This window comes from Sciurus carolinensis, chromosome 17, assembly GCF_902686445.1.
Source record: "Sciurus carolinensis chromosome 17, mSciCar1.2, whole genome shotgun sequence".
Taxonomy (NCBI): domain Eukaryota; kingdom Metazoa; phylum Chordata; class Mammalia; order Rodentia; family Sciuridae; genus Sciurus; species Sciurus carolinensis.
Genome location: NC_062229.1, coordinates 47,103,255 through 47,121,894, shown reverse-complemented (window position 1 = coordinate 47,121,894; position 18,640 = coordinate 47,103,255). Strand labels below are relative to the sequence as shown.

Here is an 18,640-nt window from a genome sequence, read left to right as displayed (position 1 = left end):
AAATAAGTTTAACAAGTCTAATGTTGGAGCAGTCTTTGAATTTGGTAGAGATGGGATTGTTTGGGGAAAGTGCTATTTAGAGACTACCCTGGCACCAGGAGGAACAGGGTGGAGGCTGTTTTCTCAGTGTAGACTTGAGATCCCAATGGCTGCAGAGGCAGTAAGGAGAAATGCTGTATGACTTTGAGAGAAGATGAGGAAGCTCAGCTGCATCTGGTGACTGACTGTGTGTGGAGGGTAAAGGACACTGGAGGAGTAAATGATGGGCTCCGTAGCAGAAGTAGGGCTGGAGGGAGCTGTCATTTTCAGAGTGCTTTGAGGAGATGGGTCTCAGAGTCTGGTGTGCTCTGGTAATGGTGTGTGAGTGTATGTGTGTGTGTGTGTTGTTGCAATGACGAGGCTGCACGGTGACTTTCTGGGAAGATTGGTGTTTAAGAAGTGGTTTGCTGGTAATGTGGTTTTGGTGAGAGCCAAAAGCTGAGAATTAGATGCTTAGAGACTCGGTTGGGTGAGGCCTGAAAAGCAGCGTTGGTCAAAAGGGGTTCATCAGTGGCCGCCTCGGTGAGGGGTGCATTAGAAAGTCTGAGAACTCTATGCCACTGGACAACTAAGTATTATGGGGCATAGTTATAATTGTTCTTGTGTGGATTTTAGCTATACTCAAGCCCTTTTTATTTTTTATTTTGAGGCGGCATCTCACTAAATTACTGAGGCTGTCCTTGAATTTGCAATCCTCCCTCCAGCCTCCCAAGTTGCTGGGATTGCAGGTGTGCACCACTGTGCCTGCCTTATTTGTGTGACCTTCTTTTTAAGAGAAGCTACCCTTTCATTGTAACCTGTCCAGGCTTTCTTTTTTCCCTTTTCAAGTCATTTGTCCACAGCTGCTATCTTCATTGGCTAGTCCCCTACCATATTATTGTAGGACACTTAACCGCTCTCACTCATTATCCTTCTCCTGCCTCAGCATGCCTCTTTCCACCCCATATCTACCTTTCCTTCTTTTTCACAGGAAGAAATACACTCTTCTGTTGTAAAAGTTATTCATTTGTCCAGTAAAACTTTTCCCTTCCTTCCTTCTGGAAAACTCCCGCTGGTTCATGTATATCTGCTCCTATCTCTACCTTCCCGTTCCTTTCAACTTTGGGCTGCAAACTGAGCTTTGAGGAGATATCACAGATTTCATCATGGGCAGAGTCAGAGGGAAATTAGTACTCATTTTCTGAAGTTTTAGTGAGCTTTCTATTGCTTTGACAAAATACCTGAACGAAATCAACTTGAATGAGGAGAGGTTTATTTTGGTTTATGGTTTCAGTCCATGATCACTTGGCGCTCTTGTTTCTGGGCCTGTGGGAGGCAGAACATCATAGCAGGGAGCGTGTGGTGGAGCGGAGCTGCTTACCCCATGGCAGCTGGGAAGCAGAGAGAGAAAGGAGGTGACTATATACCCTTCAAGGGCATGCCACCAGTGACCTACTTCCTCCGATGAGACCCTACCTCCCAATAGCTGGGAGCTGGAGACCAAGCTTTTAATACATGAGCCGTTAGGGGACATTCCAGATCCAAACTAACATTAAGCGTTTTGATTTTTACCTAGGCCACTTTTCACAATAAGTGAGAAGATGGTTATAAGCAATAGTTTTCAAACTGTGGAATCCCAAGGGAAGGGAACAACCCCTCCATTTGAACCAAAGCAGCTCTTTCTAATTCACAGTAAGAATTCATTTGGGTAAAATGTTTTGTAGTCTAATAAAAGCACGTCATTGGCTTTATTTATTTATTTTCTAAAAATATATTTTAGTTGTCCATGGATAGATATTTATATGCAGTGTTGAGAATCGAACCCAGTGACTCACACATGCTAGGTAAGAACTCTACCACTGAGCCCCAACCCGGGCCCCTGAGTCATTGGCTTTAAAATCAATGGTGGCATGAACTTCCATGAGTTTCCCTTGTCTGTTAGCACCTCATTTAGAGTGTTTCATATTGTGAAGACTCTGAAGGGATGTATAGTGTATACTGATTACTTTAATAGTTTACCACGGAAAAGAGATCACAACTTTACAAGGCAAAAATAATCTTAAATAAAATTATTTCTGCAAATAACTGACACAGAATCTTTGACCTAGTTGTTTCAGAATGAGACCTGTCCCCCAAAGGGTTCAGCCTGACCTCCAGGAAAATTTTGCATAGTCTCCAGAAAAAAATGACCTGGCAAAGTGAGATAATTCTGGGTATTTTTTTTTTTTTTTTTTTTTAGAAACGGATGAAGCTAAGTGTTGTGTAGTCAAAAGTAAAGTCATAGACTTGAGAATTAATTTTTTTATAATTTAATTTTATTCAGTTTTATTTTGTTCTGTTTTGTTTTTGGGTTTTTGAACATTAATTTTTGTTTTGACCTCCTTATAAATTTTTTTGGAGTAAATTTTTTATGTTCTTAGAAACAATTTAGTCAGTTCCCTTTCTGATTGACAATGTAATGATACAGTGTTGTCAGTTTTTCAGTTTAGATGGATCCATTAGATTATTCAGGGAGCAACTTAAAAAGAGTCCTCCCCTTGCCTTTTGAAGCTGCTCCCTTTTGGGTCCCATTGCCTTGACCCGTCACTCTGCTTTTCCTTTACTTTTTTGCATTAGAAAGGAATAAAAGGTTGGTGCCCCCTGTCCTTCTAATTTTCAACCCTTTAGTTTTTTTTCCAGCTTTATTAGGGCTTGATTGACAAATGAAGATTGGGTATATTCATCCAGCCCAGTTGTTACCCACACAATTAGGGTAAAGTTACCTGGATGGGAGTACATACTTTTATGAATTCCATTATTTATTCAATAAAAAATTGTTGTAAAATGGAAGGATTATAAAAAAAAAATTGTGAGGGGTGAGAGAGTGGCTCAGTGGTAGAGTACCTGCCTAGTGTGAGAGAGGCACCGGGTTCAGTCACCAGTACACAGACACACAAATTGTATGTGTGTGTGTATATATATATATATATTTTTTTTTTTTTAGAAGAAGAATCTTCATTTTTTTTTCTTTTTACCACTTATTTCTTTTTTTAAATTTTATTTTAAATTGTATATGTTTATGCTGTACAATATGATGTTTTGACATATGTATGTGTGAGTCAGCTTATTACTGTGACTGGGTTAAGTTAATAAGGGAAAAGTATATTTTGGCTCCTGATTTCAGAGGTTTATACCCATGATCTCTTGGTCCTGTTGCCTTGGTTGGCAGCATAGTACATCATGGTGGTCGCACATGATGGAATAGGCCTGTTCACTTCATAGCAGCTGGGAGTCAGAGAAAGAGATAGGAAGAGACCAGGGTCCCAATGTACCCTTCAAGGGCATGCCCCCAGTGACCTAACTTTCTTCCACTAAGCCCCACCTCCTAAAGGTTCTCTCACCTCCCAATACTAACACAGGCTGGTTGACCAAGCCTTTAACACAGGAGACTTTGGGGGACACTTACCAAGCCTATTGTAAATAGATCAAATCAAGCTAGTTAACACATCCAACACCTCACAGGCTTATCATTTATTGTTTTGAGAATATTTCAAATAGTTCTTGGTAGTTTCTAAGTATATAATACATTATTATTAAATGTTACTCTCCATGCTGTATGATAGATCTTCAGAACACATTTTTCTTGTGTAACTTTGTACCCTTCAACCAACGTCACCATCCATTCTTCCAACCCCCATCCCAAGTCCTTTGTAATTATCATCATTCTGTTCTCTGCTGTTTTGGAGAGTTTGACACTTTGATGCTATTTTGTTTTATTTTTTGGTCCTGGAGACTAAACCCAGGGGTGCTTTACCGCTACATCCCCAATCATCTAAATAGCTGAGGCTGGCCTTTAACTTGAGATCCTTTTGCTTCAGCCTCCTGAGTTGCTGGGATTACAGGTGTGCACCACAGCACTCAGCTGTGGTGGTTTTTTGTGTATGTGTGTGTGTGTGTGTGTGTTGAGGATTGAACCCAGGGCTTCACTTCTGTCATTGAGCTGCATCCCCAGCCTGTTTACAGTTTAATTTGAGGTAGGGTCTCTCTAAAATGCTCAGGCTGGCCTGAATTAGCCATTCTCCTACGTAAGCCTAATGAGTGGCTAGAATTCCACGTTGGTGCAAGTTTTGTTCATTCCATTTCTCATGTTTTGAGAAATCTTCATGTTTGTTACCATAATGGTTGTGCTAATTTATATTTCCACCAACAGTGGATGAGGTTTCCCTTTTCTCCAAGTCCTGGACAACACTTAATCTTTTCTTTCACTTATAATAGCCATCCAAACAGGTGTGAGGTGACATCTAATTTTAGTGATGATTTTGATGATTAGTAATGTTGAACATATATTTTTTTTCATATATCTGTTGGCCTTTTGAGAAATGTTCATTCAGGTTGATTACCTATTTTTTTCAAATAGAATTTTTTTGTTATTGTCATTATTGGTTTCCTTCTATATTTCTTAAACTCTTTGTCACATGTATAGTTTGCAAATGTTTTCTCCCATTCTGTCCATTGTTTCTTCACTGTGTTGATTTTTTCCTTTGCTGTGCCCAGAGCTTCTCAGATTCACGCAATCCCGTTTGTCTCTGTTTTGTTGCTTGTGCTTTTGGCTTTAATCCAAAAATATCTTTGCCAAGACCAATGTTAAGAAACTTTTCTCTTCTCTGGGTACGTACGGTGGCATATGCCACAGTGACTGGGGAGGTTGAGGTGGGAAGATTGCAAGTTCAAGGCCAGCTTCAGCAACTAAGTGAGACCCTGTTTCGAAATAAAAAATAAAAGGAACTGAAGATTTGGTTCAGTGGTAAAGCACTTCTGAGTTTAATCCCCAGTACCTGCCCCCCACAAAATAAAGATTTCCCCTATGTTTTTTCTAGTAAGTTTTACAATTTCAGTTCATTTGTTTTAATCCATTTGAGCTGATTTTTTTGTACATTCTGTGAAATAAATGTCTAATTTCATTCTTCTGCATGTGGAAATTCATTTGTTCCAACACCATTTATTGAAGAGACTGTCTTTTCCCTATTGTGTGTTCTTGGCATCTTTGTTGAAAATCAATGAAGTGTAAATGTGTGGATTTATTTCCAGATTCTCTCTCTCTTTCTCTTTCTTTCTCTTTCTTTCTTTCTTTCTTTCTTTCTTTCTTTCTTTCTTTCTTTCTTTCTTTCTTCTTTCTTTCTTTCTCCTTCCTTCCTTCCTTCCTTCCTTCCTTCCTTCCTTCCTTCCTTCCTTCCTTCTTTCTCTTTTTCTTTCTTTCTCTTCCTCCTCCTCTCCCTCCTCCTCCTCATCTTCCTCCTCCTCCCCCCTCTTCCTCTTCCTCCTCCCCCTTCTCCTCTTCCTCCTCCTCTTCTTCTTTTCCTTTTTTTTTGTGGTGCTAGGGATCTAACTCGGGGCCTTACACACGCTAGGCTAATGCTCTTACCACTGAACTGCCGTCCCAGCCCCCGTTTCCAGGTTCTCTATTACACTCTATTTGTCCACGTCTTTGTTTTTATGTCAATATCATGGTATTTTCATTACTATAACTTGGAAGTAGATTTCTTTGTGGTTGTTTCCTTTTTTAGGGTGCTGGAGATGAAACCTCAGGGACAAGCTCTGCCCTTGAGTTAAAGTAGATTTTTAAATCAGACAGTGGGTGATGCCTCCAATTTTTTTTTTTCTCTCAAGTTATTTAGGGTCTCTTATTCTGTATCAATTTTAGAGTTTTTTTTTCTATTTGTGTGAAAAATGTCTTTGAAATTTTGATAGTTATGACATTGAATCTATAATTCTCTTAAGAGTAATTTGGACATTTTAATGATTTTTTTCCCCAATATTTGAACTCAAGATATCTTTTTATTTGTTGATGTCTTCTTCATTTTCTATAAATGTTTTATATTTTTCCATGAACATATCTTTCACCTCCTCAGTTAGGTTTTCCCTTCTTATTTCTTTTTATCCATTGGTTATTGAAGGACATGTTGTTTAATTTTTACATACTTGTGAATTATCCAAAATTCCTCCAGTTATTGATTTCTAGTTTCATATCATTGTGGCAGGAAAAGACCCTTGGAATGATTTCAGCTTTTCTGAATTTGTTAAGGTTTGTTTTGTGTCCTAACATGTACTCTCTCCTGGAGAAAATTCTACGTGCCCTGCTGCTGCTGTTGGATACAGTGCTGTGTCTGTTCATTCCATTTGGTCTAAAATGTAGTTCAAGTCCAGTGTTTCCTCATTGATTTTCTGTCTAGATGATCTATTCATCACTGAAATTGTGGTATTGAAACCCCCTATTATTGTGCTGTGATCTGCAATCTCTCTGCCCCTTCAGATCTGTTGTTTGCTTTATATATTTAGATGCTCCAGTGTTGAGTGCACATATATTTATACTTATTATATCCTGATGAATTGACCCTTATCATTATGTAATGCCTTTTTGATTCTTTTTTGTAGTTTTTGTTATAAAATCTACTTTGATATGGGTATAACTACCACTGCTCTTCAAGCACATTTGGAAGCTCCCCATCCTTTGGCATTTAATCTTTTTACTTCCCTGAGAATTCTTTTTTTTTTTTTTTCTTTTTATGTTGTGCTGGGGATTGAACCCAGAGCCTTGGGCATGCCAGCCAAACACTCCATCACTGAGCTACAGCTGAGGTCCCTGTTCCCCCTGTTCAAAAAGTTTTGAGACTGAGTTTCTCATTAAGGTGACCACGCTGGATTCAGACTTGTGATCCTCCTGCCTCAGCAGCCCCAGTAGCTGAACCCCACTCTGAAAATGATTTTGTTTGGGTATCTTAGGTTGAGTTCCTTAAAAGCCAACTCTGAAACAGGATTTGAGTGCAGATAGTTTTATTTGAGCTGAAAGCAGAGGAGTTGGAAAGTAAGACAGAGGAAAAGATGTACAGTAAAGGTTAATTACTAAGCCAGATTTCACAGTGGGCAATGGCACTTAATTATATGGGGGGTGGGGTGGAGATACTTAAACTTTCTCAGACTTTAATTGAGGACTCCTTGTGAGGGGTACATACATGGCAGAGTAGGTTAAGTGACAGGAAAAGCCCTTAGGAAGAGAAATGGAGCCACTGGTAGTTGAAAGCCAGGAGCTGTGGTAAATAGAGGATGCAGGTACTACTATTAGCACCCTGAACTCCAGGATTCCTATTGAGCATGGTTTGATGACAAGAGCACTGTGTTCTCCAGGATAGATTGACCCAGGCCTACCAACTAGAAGAGATTCCTTAATAATCTTAAGTTCCAGTGGGGCATGGTGGTGCATTCCTGTAATCACGTGACTCAGGAGGCTGAGGCAGGAGGATTTCAAGTTGAGCCAGCCTCAGCAACTTGGTGAATCCCTAAGCAAATTAGTGAGCCCCTGTCTCAAAATAAAATGGGCTGGGGATGTGGCTCAGTGGTTAAGGCCCCCAACCTCCTGGGTTTAATCCCTGGTACCAAAAACAAAACAAAACAACAACAACAAAAATCAAACAACAAAGCAAATAATCTTTAGTTCCATCTCCCTCTAAAAAGGTGAGGAGCAGGCATGGTGGTGCACACCTGTAATTCCAGCAACTTGGGAGGCTGAGACAGGAGGATCACAAATTCCAGCCTAACCTATCAGTAACTTAGAGAGGCCCTAAGCAAATTAGCGAGACTTTGTCTCAAAATAAAAAGGGCTGGGGATGTGACTCAGTGGTTAAGTGCCCCAGGTTCAATCCCCAGTATCAAAAAAGAAAAAAATATATTTGTAGATGCTTTAAAACTTGAGTCAATCATTCTTGATTTTCAGACCTTGACTCTGCCTTAGTGAATGAGGGAAGTTGGATGAAACAGTATTCAATCTCTCCAAGCCTTGGTTTCCTTAACTGTAAAATGGGATTACTAATTAATACTTTTATGGGACTCTTCAAGGATTAAATGTGATAATTTTGAAAGATGGACCAAATTTGGGTAGAGAAGATCACAAGATGGTGGGAGAGGGTGAGGTCAATGTAATTCCTTAAAATTGTTGTAAGACAATAGAACAAAGGTTAAAAAGTATGTTTGGGGCCTAAATCATGGAGGACATTGAATCTTGAGTTAAAGGCAGCCTTGGGACTGCTGCAGAAATGAGATTTTAGTGTGTCTCAGTCAGAAAGGCTGAGGGAAAGGGCCTTCAGTCTTTAACTGTTAATGATATTCTTTGCCAACTGAACATTCATAGGACTTAGGACTCAGAACTAAATCTTGAGGGAACTTGGTTTTCTGTACCTCTGAACCAAATTTGTTTTTATGGAAACCTAAGAACTTGATCCTATCATGACCAGACTTGTTGCTACAAACTTTTTTTTTTTTTTTTTTTTTAAAGTTTCAGTTCTTGAAATATACATTATTTGAACACATTAGCTCCTGGCCCACTTTTAGTGTTGGATAGGAAGGCTACTTACTAGAAGATTTTGTGAGAAGACATCAGTCCTAACAGGGGTTTAGAAATTTCCTTTTGTGGATTCATTATGCAGCCTAATGGATCTTAGGGAAGGTTTGTGAGAAAGAACCTTCTATTTTATAGTGGGGAGTGCTTGTGGTTTCCAACCGACTTCTTACACATATGCGTTCCTTTGATCTCATCTTAAGCTGCTCATGTTTCCCACCTGGAGAATGTGTCAGAGGAAGAAATGAACAGACTCCTGGGAATAGTGTTGGATGTGGAATATCTCTTTACCTGCGTCCACAAGGAAGAAGATGCAGATACCAAACAAGTTTATTTCTATCTCTTCAAGGTGAGATTTCAACATTTTAAAAGGCTTTTCTTCTCTCTCTCTCCTTTCCCATCATGCTCAGTCTCCACGTGCAGGGTGGTGGGTGTGAAGACTCTCAGCTTATGGTACATTTTTCCCTCAGGTCTTGCGAGGCATGCCTTTCTTCATGACTGATCCTCTCAAATGACCGACCATACCTTGGACGCATCACTCTCCTTGAGCTTTCTCACGCTTATATGCAAAATTATGTTTATAGATTTCTTTCTATCCACCCAACAAACACTGATCGCACACCTGCCCTGTGCATGGCGCCAGTGTAGCATGAGGGATAGATCCGTGGATGAGACAGGTCCTTCCCCTTATGGAGGTTATTCAGCAGATGAGGCAGACTGTCAATAAGTAAACAATATATTTGCAGGTGGTGCTAGGTGCTGTGAAGAGTAACAGAGTATAGGGTAAGTGAAATCAGAATGGCAAGAATGTGGTGGGCAGGGGCCACGCCAGTGAGGAAGGCAGTTAGGAAAGCCTCTCTCAGGAGACAACATCTGAGTCGAAATGGAGAAGTGAAGAGCCACCCATGCCAGGGCTGCAGGGAGAGCCCTCAGGCAGAAAGGAGAATAGACATCTGGTCTGTGCCCTGGGTGAGCTTGTTGTGATGTGGGATCAGCAGGGGGGCCAGCGGGAGGAACAGAGAGAGATGGGAGGGGCCGCTCCAAGTCCTGTTTCTTGTGTTTCAGCGGAAGGAATCAAGACGTTACAAATTTGTCTTGGCACCTTGCCCACCATTACCTGTGTCTTGCTGATGCTAGTCACCCGTCACAGCTGCCACTCCCCGTAGTTGCCTCTTCATGGTCCTGCCTCAGCTCCACCTGGGTTACATCCATTCCCGTCCCACAGATGTAGGTCTCCTCAGGCTGCTTCTCACAGTCAGGACTTACAGGTGTGGGAGGTAAACTGGTGGCTGAGATGGGTAGAAAAAATGGTCGGGGTGCTAAAAATAGATTTATAAAAGAGGTTGTCAGAAGGATGATTAAAATAATACACTTGCTCTTGAGGGCATTATAGACTAGATGGTATTGTGTCACCCTTAGAAGAATGTTTTTACAAAACAGCATCCAGAATTTACAGCCAGGAAAAGTTTGCCTCTTTAATAAAAGCCTTTGTGCTTTATTTATTTGTTTATTCATTTTTGTGGTGCTGAGACTCAAACCCAGAGCCTCCCATTTATCAGGCAAGCTCTGTAAGCATCATCTCCAGCCCTCTTTTTTTTTTTTTTTTTCCCCCGGTGCTGGGAATTGAACTCAGGGCCTTCTGCTTGCAAGGCAAACACTCTACCAACTGAGCTATATCCTCAGCCCCCAGCCCTCTATTTTTATATGACAAGGATAACTAAATTTTCTAATGATTTTCTTCTTTTGCCTTAGCTGCTGGGAATCTCAGTACAAATTCTGTACCTAATTCTTACAGCTTTTTTCTTTGAATTTGTTTGATCCATAATTTCCTGTCTCATGTTAACTTTTAATTGTTTATTGTACTAATGGATTTTTTTTGGGTGGGGTTAGATAGGAGACAGGAGAAATATATTTTAAGGTTTTGGAGTATTATTGGGATTTAACTGTAAAAAGGTGAGAGAGAGAATGAACTGAATTCCCACAGCTTTAGCAGGCACTAGGCCATTCCAGGTGACAGTTTGTTGACATGGTCATGAGGCCTGAGTCATCTAGATTGAACCCTGGCAGGTTCTTAGTATTTACAGCTTCTTTGGAAAAAGATCTTAGCTGAAGGAAAGCAAGGTCTGCATGACTGCACTTATGATTTGTCTTGGAACGGAGCTCCCTGGCAGCTCCCTACTGCCCTGCTGGAAGAGAAGGTGGTGTCAGGGTTCCATTCTGTCAGCCTCCTTGGTTTATAACCAACAGAACGGGCCAGCAAGCATTGCTCTGCTTTGAAGTATGTTTTTTCCCCATTTCTTTCCTTCTTCATCTTTAAATAACAGTGCACATATAATTGCCTGTAGAAATCTAATCCAAAATAATCAGCACCTCACCCCCACCCAGTCATCCTTTGGGCAGAGGAGTGAGAAATGATCTATCCCTTAACTTTTGAAAGACAGTTCCTGTGTCTCATGTGTCAATAATTCAATTAAAATATATTGCATATTCTTGTAGCATTTAAAAACTTCAGTCGTAATGCTGAAAATAAGCTCAATGAAAAGCTGCTTCCTACAACTGAAGTATGTCTTAATGCCCATAGACGTTGTTCTGGGGACCAGGTATAAAACCTGCCTCTATCAGTGTAATAACAGAATAACCTTGGGGTTATTTTGCTTTGGTTATCTCATCTACAAATACAGATAATAGTAGCACCTGTCTTAAAAGGTATGAAATCAAGTGTAGTAGCATGTGCCTGTAATTTCAGCTACCCTGGAGGCTGAGGCAGGAGGATTGCTTTATTCCAGGAGTTTAAGGCCAGCCAAGCTGGGTGATAAGGAAAAACCTGTCTCAAAAACCACACACCAAACGACCTATAGGGTTTCTGGCAAAAGAAGAATGCAAATGCTTACTGTATTAATAACTTTTTTTTTTTTTTTTTTTTTTGGGGTGCTGAGGATCAAACCCAGGAACTTGGATTAGCTAGAGAAACACTCTGCCATCAACTGCATCCCCTGGCACCAATAAAATTTTTTATATGCTTACCCCATCACTTTGTAAATGACAAAACTGAGGCTCAATACTCGTTTACATCTAAAAGGAAACCCCCAGTGGACCAAGATCTGAAATGGTCTTTTTTTTTGTCTAAGGAGAAAAAAAGTAGGAAACTAGAATTATTTGTATTTAAATTTTATGATTAGTCTTGATGTATTCTTAGAAGCACATACAATGCTTACCTGTATTGGAAATTTAGTTTTGTAAAGATGGGCATAATGCATTGAATAGATCAACACATGCTCCATACTCAACACATACGGCACCCCTAAAAGGAGGTGAGGTCTTTGTAAGATATAGCTCCTTGGTGACACATGGCCATCTTCAACTTTAGAAGTTTGTGAATTTCCAGTAACTCCTGGGAGAATGGTTGCCTGGTTTTATTTCTATTGAAAAGGCAGTAAGTGGAGAAAAGAGAGAAAGATGCAACTTAAATAAATGCAGGCCATATCATACTCAGCTCACATGTAAAGTTTACAGAAAATTAAAGCAAAGGTTGAGGGTAAAGAATTTAAATTTCAGGGGCTGGGGAGATAGCTCAGTTGGTAGAGTGCTTGCCTTGCATGCACAAGGCCCTGGGTTCGATCCCCAGCACCAAAAAAAAAAAAAAAAAAAAAAGAATTTAAATTTCAATTTATTTTCAACTTTGTTTTTGGTAAGTGCCCTTGTTTTTTTCTCTCGGTTTGCTCTTTGAGGGTTTTCAATTCCAGAGGCAGGAATTACGGGCAGTATTTTTGTTTTGTGGGCATTGAGATGCCAGAACCCTTGGCCTGCATTCTACAGATGGAAGGGAAGTGAAAGAAGACCGCAACAGTGAAAGTTGCCAGTTGAGAGCCTTGCAGAATTCTTTCCTGAAGAACTTGCCCTAGACTGTGTATAGGACCTCCAGCTGGCTCCTCTTAGACAGCTCCGCTTCCTGACCTCATTTGTGCAGAATGGGTCTTGGCCTTTCATGCATTTAAGTAAGATGCTCCAGAGCTTCAGGACACCTCCAGTGGCCTGAATTGGAATGTGCAAAGTGTTCATCATCTTGGTGTGTAGGAAGCCAGAACTGGAGAGGAGGAGAAGGTGGGAGGGATAGTGGTGTCTGGTAGTCACTCCTGGGTGGTCTAGGCTGCTCAGACATGAAAGGTGTGTAGTTTCTCATAGCCCTGGTTATGGAGATGAAGGCAAATTTTTGTTACCTGATAGTTTACCTATTTGATTTAAGAATTTGTTTACATGTTGTTAAAATAAATAGAATATGGTAACTTCCCTTAAAGGCTGTGTGTAAGAGAGACAAATTAAAAAATTTTTTAAATGATTTCTTTACAGCTCTTGAGAAAATCTATTTTACAAAGAGGAAAACCTGTGGTTGAAGGCTCTTTGGAAAAGAAGCCTCCATTTGAAAAACCTAGTATTGAGCAGGTAAAAAAAAAAAAAATAAAAACAAGCTCTTTCTTCAGTAGCTTAAGGTTGAAAAAAAAATTTTCCCCCCACTCCTTTGGTGTTCTGGGAATAGAACCCAGGACCTTGAACATATATGCTTGGCACAAACCACTGAACTTCATCCTCAGCCCGATGACACTTTTCAATCTCCCTTCCACATCTCTATTCACATCTTCCTTCCATCTTCCATCGCTGACTCAGACATGTTCATCAAGTCTGTAAAAACTATCTGGATCTTAAGTTCGAGCCAGCCCCAGCAACTTAGTGAGACCCTGTCTCAATAAATAAATAAATACATAAATAGATAGATAGATAGATAGATAGATAGACAGACAGACAGACAGACAGACAGGAGATGTGGCTCGGTGGTAAAGCACCCTGGGTTAAATCCCAAGCCCCCTCACTGACCCAACCCCCAGTGCCCTGGAGGTGCGGGGGGTCGGGCGTGGACTACCGACACATGAATGTACTTTTTCCTGTTGTTGATGTTTTAAACTTAAGTCTTTGTCCTTTTGATTGGCACTGTCTGGAAAAGCCTACTTATTGAGGCAAGGGAATTCACTTGTAATGTGAAAAACATTGTTAAGTCAAGGGAAGAACAGCAATGAGAATTTGAGACTCAGAAATTGACTTCTGGCTACAGTATGATTTCTGGGAAGAAGCTGTTTTACTCAGAGACACAGTTAAAATGTATAGATTTTTTTTCTGCAAGATTGTCTCTCATGGACATCACCTTTTAGCCCTTCTTCATTTAGCTATATCAAATTCAAACTCTCTGGACTGAATTTCTTGATGAGAATCTGGCTACAGAAGATGGAATTCCAGAGACCTTACAAATGTTCTTTTTTCAGGAGAACAAGTTATATTTTGATTCCAAACCATTAAATAAGAATCTATTGTTCTTTTATTGAAATTAGATGAGATGGGAATGTTATGCAGGAAGGTTAAATGCAGAGCTTTTTGAAAAAGCACATAATTTTGACTTTTTTTTTCCTGATAAGTTTGCTAAAACCAAAAAAATGATAGTAACGATTTTAAAAAATTGGTAATTTAGTTCGGTGGAAGAAGACTTAAATTCTGTAATGTTTAGTAATATGGAAGATATGCTAGTAATAGTTTTTTTGTTTTTGTTTTGCTACTGAATTGTGAATTTTATTTCAGTTTTAGCAGGTGCTTTAATTAAAAACTTTGCAGAACTGGGTGTGGTGGTGAACACCTGTAATCCCAGCCTCAGCAATTTAGTGAGGCCCTAGGCAACCCAGCAAGGCCCTATTTCTAAATAAAATACAACAAAGGGCTGGGGATGTGGCTCAGTGGTTAAGTGCCTCTGGGTTCAATCCCTAGTACCTCCCTGCACGCAGCCCCCCCCCCCCCCCCCCCCCCCCCCCCCGCCCAAATTGTTTTTTCAGAGAAAAACAATGTTTATCCAAGAACCACATTTTATGTGAGCTTGTTTGGTATAGTGAAGCCGGAATTATTTGGCAAGACAGTCATATTTTACTGTTCAAGGGGTTTTGTTCTTTTTGGTCCATGTTTTTGATTTTCTCTCTAAAGCTTCAGGATTGAAACAGGCATAGAGCAACAGCTCTCAGCCCTCCTGTCTTGTCACTTTTGATCCACTGTGACCTGTCGCAGGGTTCTCTGTGGGCACCGCTCTTTTAAAGAAAGGGAAGAGATCTTTGAGACTTGAGATGTGTCTGTACCTTTGCTCATCACCAACAGTGCTGGTTGTGTGGGTGTGAAGAATTAGTATGATCGCATAGTCGCATGAATAAATCTTCTTCTCTCCTTTTAAGGGTGTGAATAACTTTGTACAGTACAAATTTAGTCACCTACCGTCAAAAGAAAGGCAAACAATTGTTGAGTTGGCCAAAATGTTCCTAAACCGCATCAACTATTGGCATCTGGAGGCTCCATCTCAGCGAAGACTGCGATCTCCCAACGATGATATTTCTGGCTACAAAGAGAACTACACAAGGTAATCAGATGAGAGTTCCTCTCTTTGGGCCCCACTGAGCTGGTTAGAGACACAAAATTGCTGCTGGTTTCTGTAGGCATACAGTTGCCCAGTTATTATGGTGACTCCATCAATTCCGAGAGAACGACTGTAATTTCCTGTGCAAGCTTCTACTTTTCATTAACATCACAGTGCTTTAGGAGTTGAGGGATTCAGATAATCTAGACCCGTGATGATATGATAGTCCCCAGCTCATGCAGCCTTTGAGCCCTTCATGTGGCCTTCTTTGGTTTGTTTATTTGGTAGTCCTGGGGATTGAACCAGGGCCTCACACATGCTAGGCAAGCACTGTACCACTGAGCTACACCCCCCGTCCTAATAGTTGTCTTTTTTTTTTTAATATTGATAATATGCAGAAATGATAGTATTTTGAATGTATTGGATTAAATAAAAGTAATAAAGAGAATTTCATCTGTTTCTTTTGACTTTTTCAAAATGACTGTTAGCAAATTTAAAATACATGTATGGCTTGTGTTTGAATTCTGTTGAACATCATTGATTAGACAACTGCACTGTAACTCTGCAATTATATAGAACCCTCACTCAAAGCCCAAATATAATGAAGTTAAAGGAGTTTTTTAAAGGAGGAAAGATTACTCTTATCCTAGCACCACAATGGAACTAATATTATTATAGGTATTATTCTCCAGTACTTACTCCTTTAAACATTATGTGATAGTTATAATGAAAGAAAATACAGAATTTTATGTCCTTTTTTCTCTCCTGCTTAGCATCATATCAAGCTTTTAATGAATAACATTATAGCCTATTGAGTTGATGTACCGTAATTTACCTGTTTCTCTATGGTGAGCATTCCAATTTTGCAAATATTCTTGGATTAAACATATTTTTTCTGAAGTGGTAATTTATTTTTACTGCTTATGAACTGCAGGATGACGGAATTGGCTTTACCAGTCTAAAACTTGGACGATTCAAAATATAATAACTTACATTTATTTTCATTTAAGTAAAAGTAACCTTGATTATCCAGTCTGTTCGCCTTTTTTACAACTTTTCCACATTTATATTTCAGAGGCACATTAAGCATGTTTCAGGGACCATTGTGGAGCTTCAGTGTATCTTTTTCTTCCTCATTTAAAGTAGGCACTGTCTTCTGATAGGCTTTTCAAGACTGCCTGTGCCCTGGTTATTTTCTGTAATAGCAGCTAGCTTGGAGGAGTGGATGTGATTTAAAATAAGTATTGCTGTTCGTCACTGACCTGTTTTTTTAAAATTAGCAGTACTCATTTTATTTTACCTTCTTCCTCCTTTTACCATATATACAATTCGAACTCTAAATATTTTCCCCTTAGTAATAATATTTATAGGAATTATAGATTTCTTCAAAATCAGTTTTTACTAGATCTTCATTTCTGCACCATCTATTTCAGAATTTTACATTAACGGTAGTTCTTTACTTTTGTAAGTATTGTTTATAATAAGAGTTGAGATAGTAAATCTCTCAAAAATATGTCTTTCAACCTCATCTGTGAACAATTGACAAAGCCGAATTATGTTTTTGTTTGTTTTTTTTTTGTTTCGTTTTGTTATTGTTGGTAACAGAGATTGAATCCAGGACTCTGAGCCATGTCTCCAGCCCTTTTTATTTTTTATTTAGAGACAGGGTCTCATTAGGTTGCTTAGGGCCTCACTGAGTTGCTGAGGCTGGCTTTGAACTTGTGTACCTCCTGCCTCAGCCTCCCGAGCTGCTGGGATTACAGGTGTGCCCCATCATGCTGGACATGTGTTTGTAGCTCTTAATGGAAAATAATTAGTACATCAAGAAAAAGCAGAATTAAATGTGAAGTAGCACTGGAGACATAACTATATTTTAGAAAACAATAAAAACTCGAGACTGTGTTTGGGAATCACCAAGAAACTGGTGGCACTGATAAATACTAGAAATTGGAGTTTGAAGGAGCACTGTGTTTCATTTGTGCTTCCACCTGTCTCCGCTCTGTGAGCTTTAGATCAGTCTCTTCACCTCCCTGACCTTCGGTTTCTTCCTCTGTCAAGTCTCCCGAGTGTTGTGAGTCATCTATGGGAGGTTTGTATATTGTGTCTGGCATAGAACAGGTGCTGTGAAGATGCTTGTCATCATTTTGCTCCCACACACCTTGTTCTTTAAAACTCAGTCTCTGCCAACATGTGGCCGTGAAGCTAGAGCCTGAAATGGACAGTTGAATGAGAGTATAATTGTTTGAATATTGCTTTATAAACTAAGATAATAGGGAATAGAAAAACAGAGAAGAGCCCTTTATAGCAGCCTCCTAAGCCAGCAGCTGAAGGTGGAAGAGTGGAGTCAGACAATGGTGAAGAGAAACCTGCTGGGAGAAGCTGAAATGAATATGCCCTCATGAGTTGTGAAACCTGCTGATTTGTAGGTGGATTGTAGACCAGAAGCCCATGCCCACAATAAACAAGGAAATGAAGGTGGACAGTACCCACCTCCCCCAGCTTCCCCGCTGTTGCTTGGTATTGATGAAGAAAGGGAAACTGAGAGGAACAATTTGTGAAAATGAAGGGAATCAGTCAGCGGTTCAGAAAAAAACCTCAGTGCTGTGACCACGTTTGGGGGATTTAAAGACCCACACAAGACCACAGCACGGTGTCTCACTGATGCTAATCGTCACAGAAATGGGTAATATCATAGGTTGCAGGCACCAGCGGGTTTCATCTCTGTGTGTGAGAGAACCTCTCTACCTCAATGCTGGTGGGGCTTATAATTTACAGCAATTAGAACAAAGAGGCTGAAGACTTCTGGAGCTCAACATTAGCATGAAAATAGGGTGAAATTGGATTCTCTGTGGAAAAGACTAGACTTGGAAAACGATTGCTTTCATTACAGAACTAACCTGCCAAGCTTTATCCAATAAAAAATCAAAAGCAGGTTGAAAAGTAGAGCTGCTTAAATCATTTGCTGTCTGTTACAAATGAAGCAAAAAATAAATCTTACCTTTTAAGTGTAAATCAACTATATATTGTGTATACACTCCCAGAAATCACTGTGGTTTTAGAGAAAAAATTCTGAGCAACTGTTTTGAAGTTGCCTGAATTTCAAGATGGTACAATCTTATAATTCCACTATGAAGAAATAACATGAATAGAAACTGTAAGCGGAATGTGTTTTCTTAAAATACATTTGACCAACAGAATCTGCTGCAGGAAAGTGGCAAATAATTGGTGTTAGACTTTGATTTGTACAGAAATTCTAGAAGTTAGACATTGGGGAGAAGTTTCATGAGAAAACAGAGCAAGTTAGGGCTAGAATGTAGCTCAGTGGTAGAGCACTTGCTGAGCATACATGAGGCCTGGAGTTCCATCCCTAGCACTGCAAACAAACCAGTCAACCACAGAGCAGGTTAGATACAGTTAACTTGATTTTGGGAAATAGTTTTATGTCGTCATTATTCTGTGAAGTAGAGCTCAGCACCATGCATACTGACTATTCTTGATTGGACTTGTACATCTAGAACAGGAACTATTAGTAAGAAGAGCAGTAACTCAGGAGGCAGGAGATCTAAGCTCCTAGTCTGGACTGCAATTCACATTCAGTATCCCTTATCCAAAATTCTTGGAACCAGAAGTATTTCAGATTTTGGAATTTTAAAAATTTTGAAATATTTGCATAGACTTTTCTGATTGAACATCCTTAATCTGAAAACTTGTAATAAGTTTCAGATTTCAAAGCATTTTGGATTTGGGATGCTTACTCTGTAGTAACTAGTCTTTATTTCCAGTGAAGGAGGCGAGTTCAGTTAATCCCTGAAAACTGT

The 18,640-nt window shown here is 39.7% G+C and overlaps 1 protein-coding gene across 1 annotated transcript in view; it reads left to right on the top strand.

Moving 5' to 3' along the window:
• Window positions 1–18,640, top strand: part of Kat2b (lysine acetyltransferase 2B) — a 101,377-nt gene that overhangs the window by 42,187 nt on the left and 40,550 nt on the right. Inside the window, 3 exon segments of the mRNA XM_047531218.1 lie at window positions 8,590–8,735; window positions 12,734–12,826; window positions 14,644–14,825. Coding sequence (XP_047387174.1) covers window positions 8,590–8,735; window positions 12,734–12,826; window positions 14,644–14,825 — 421 coding nt within the window.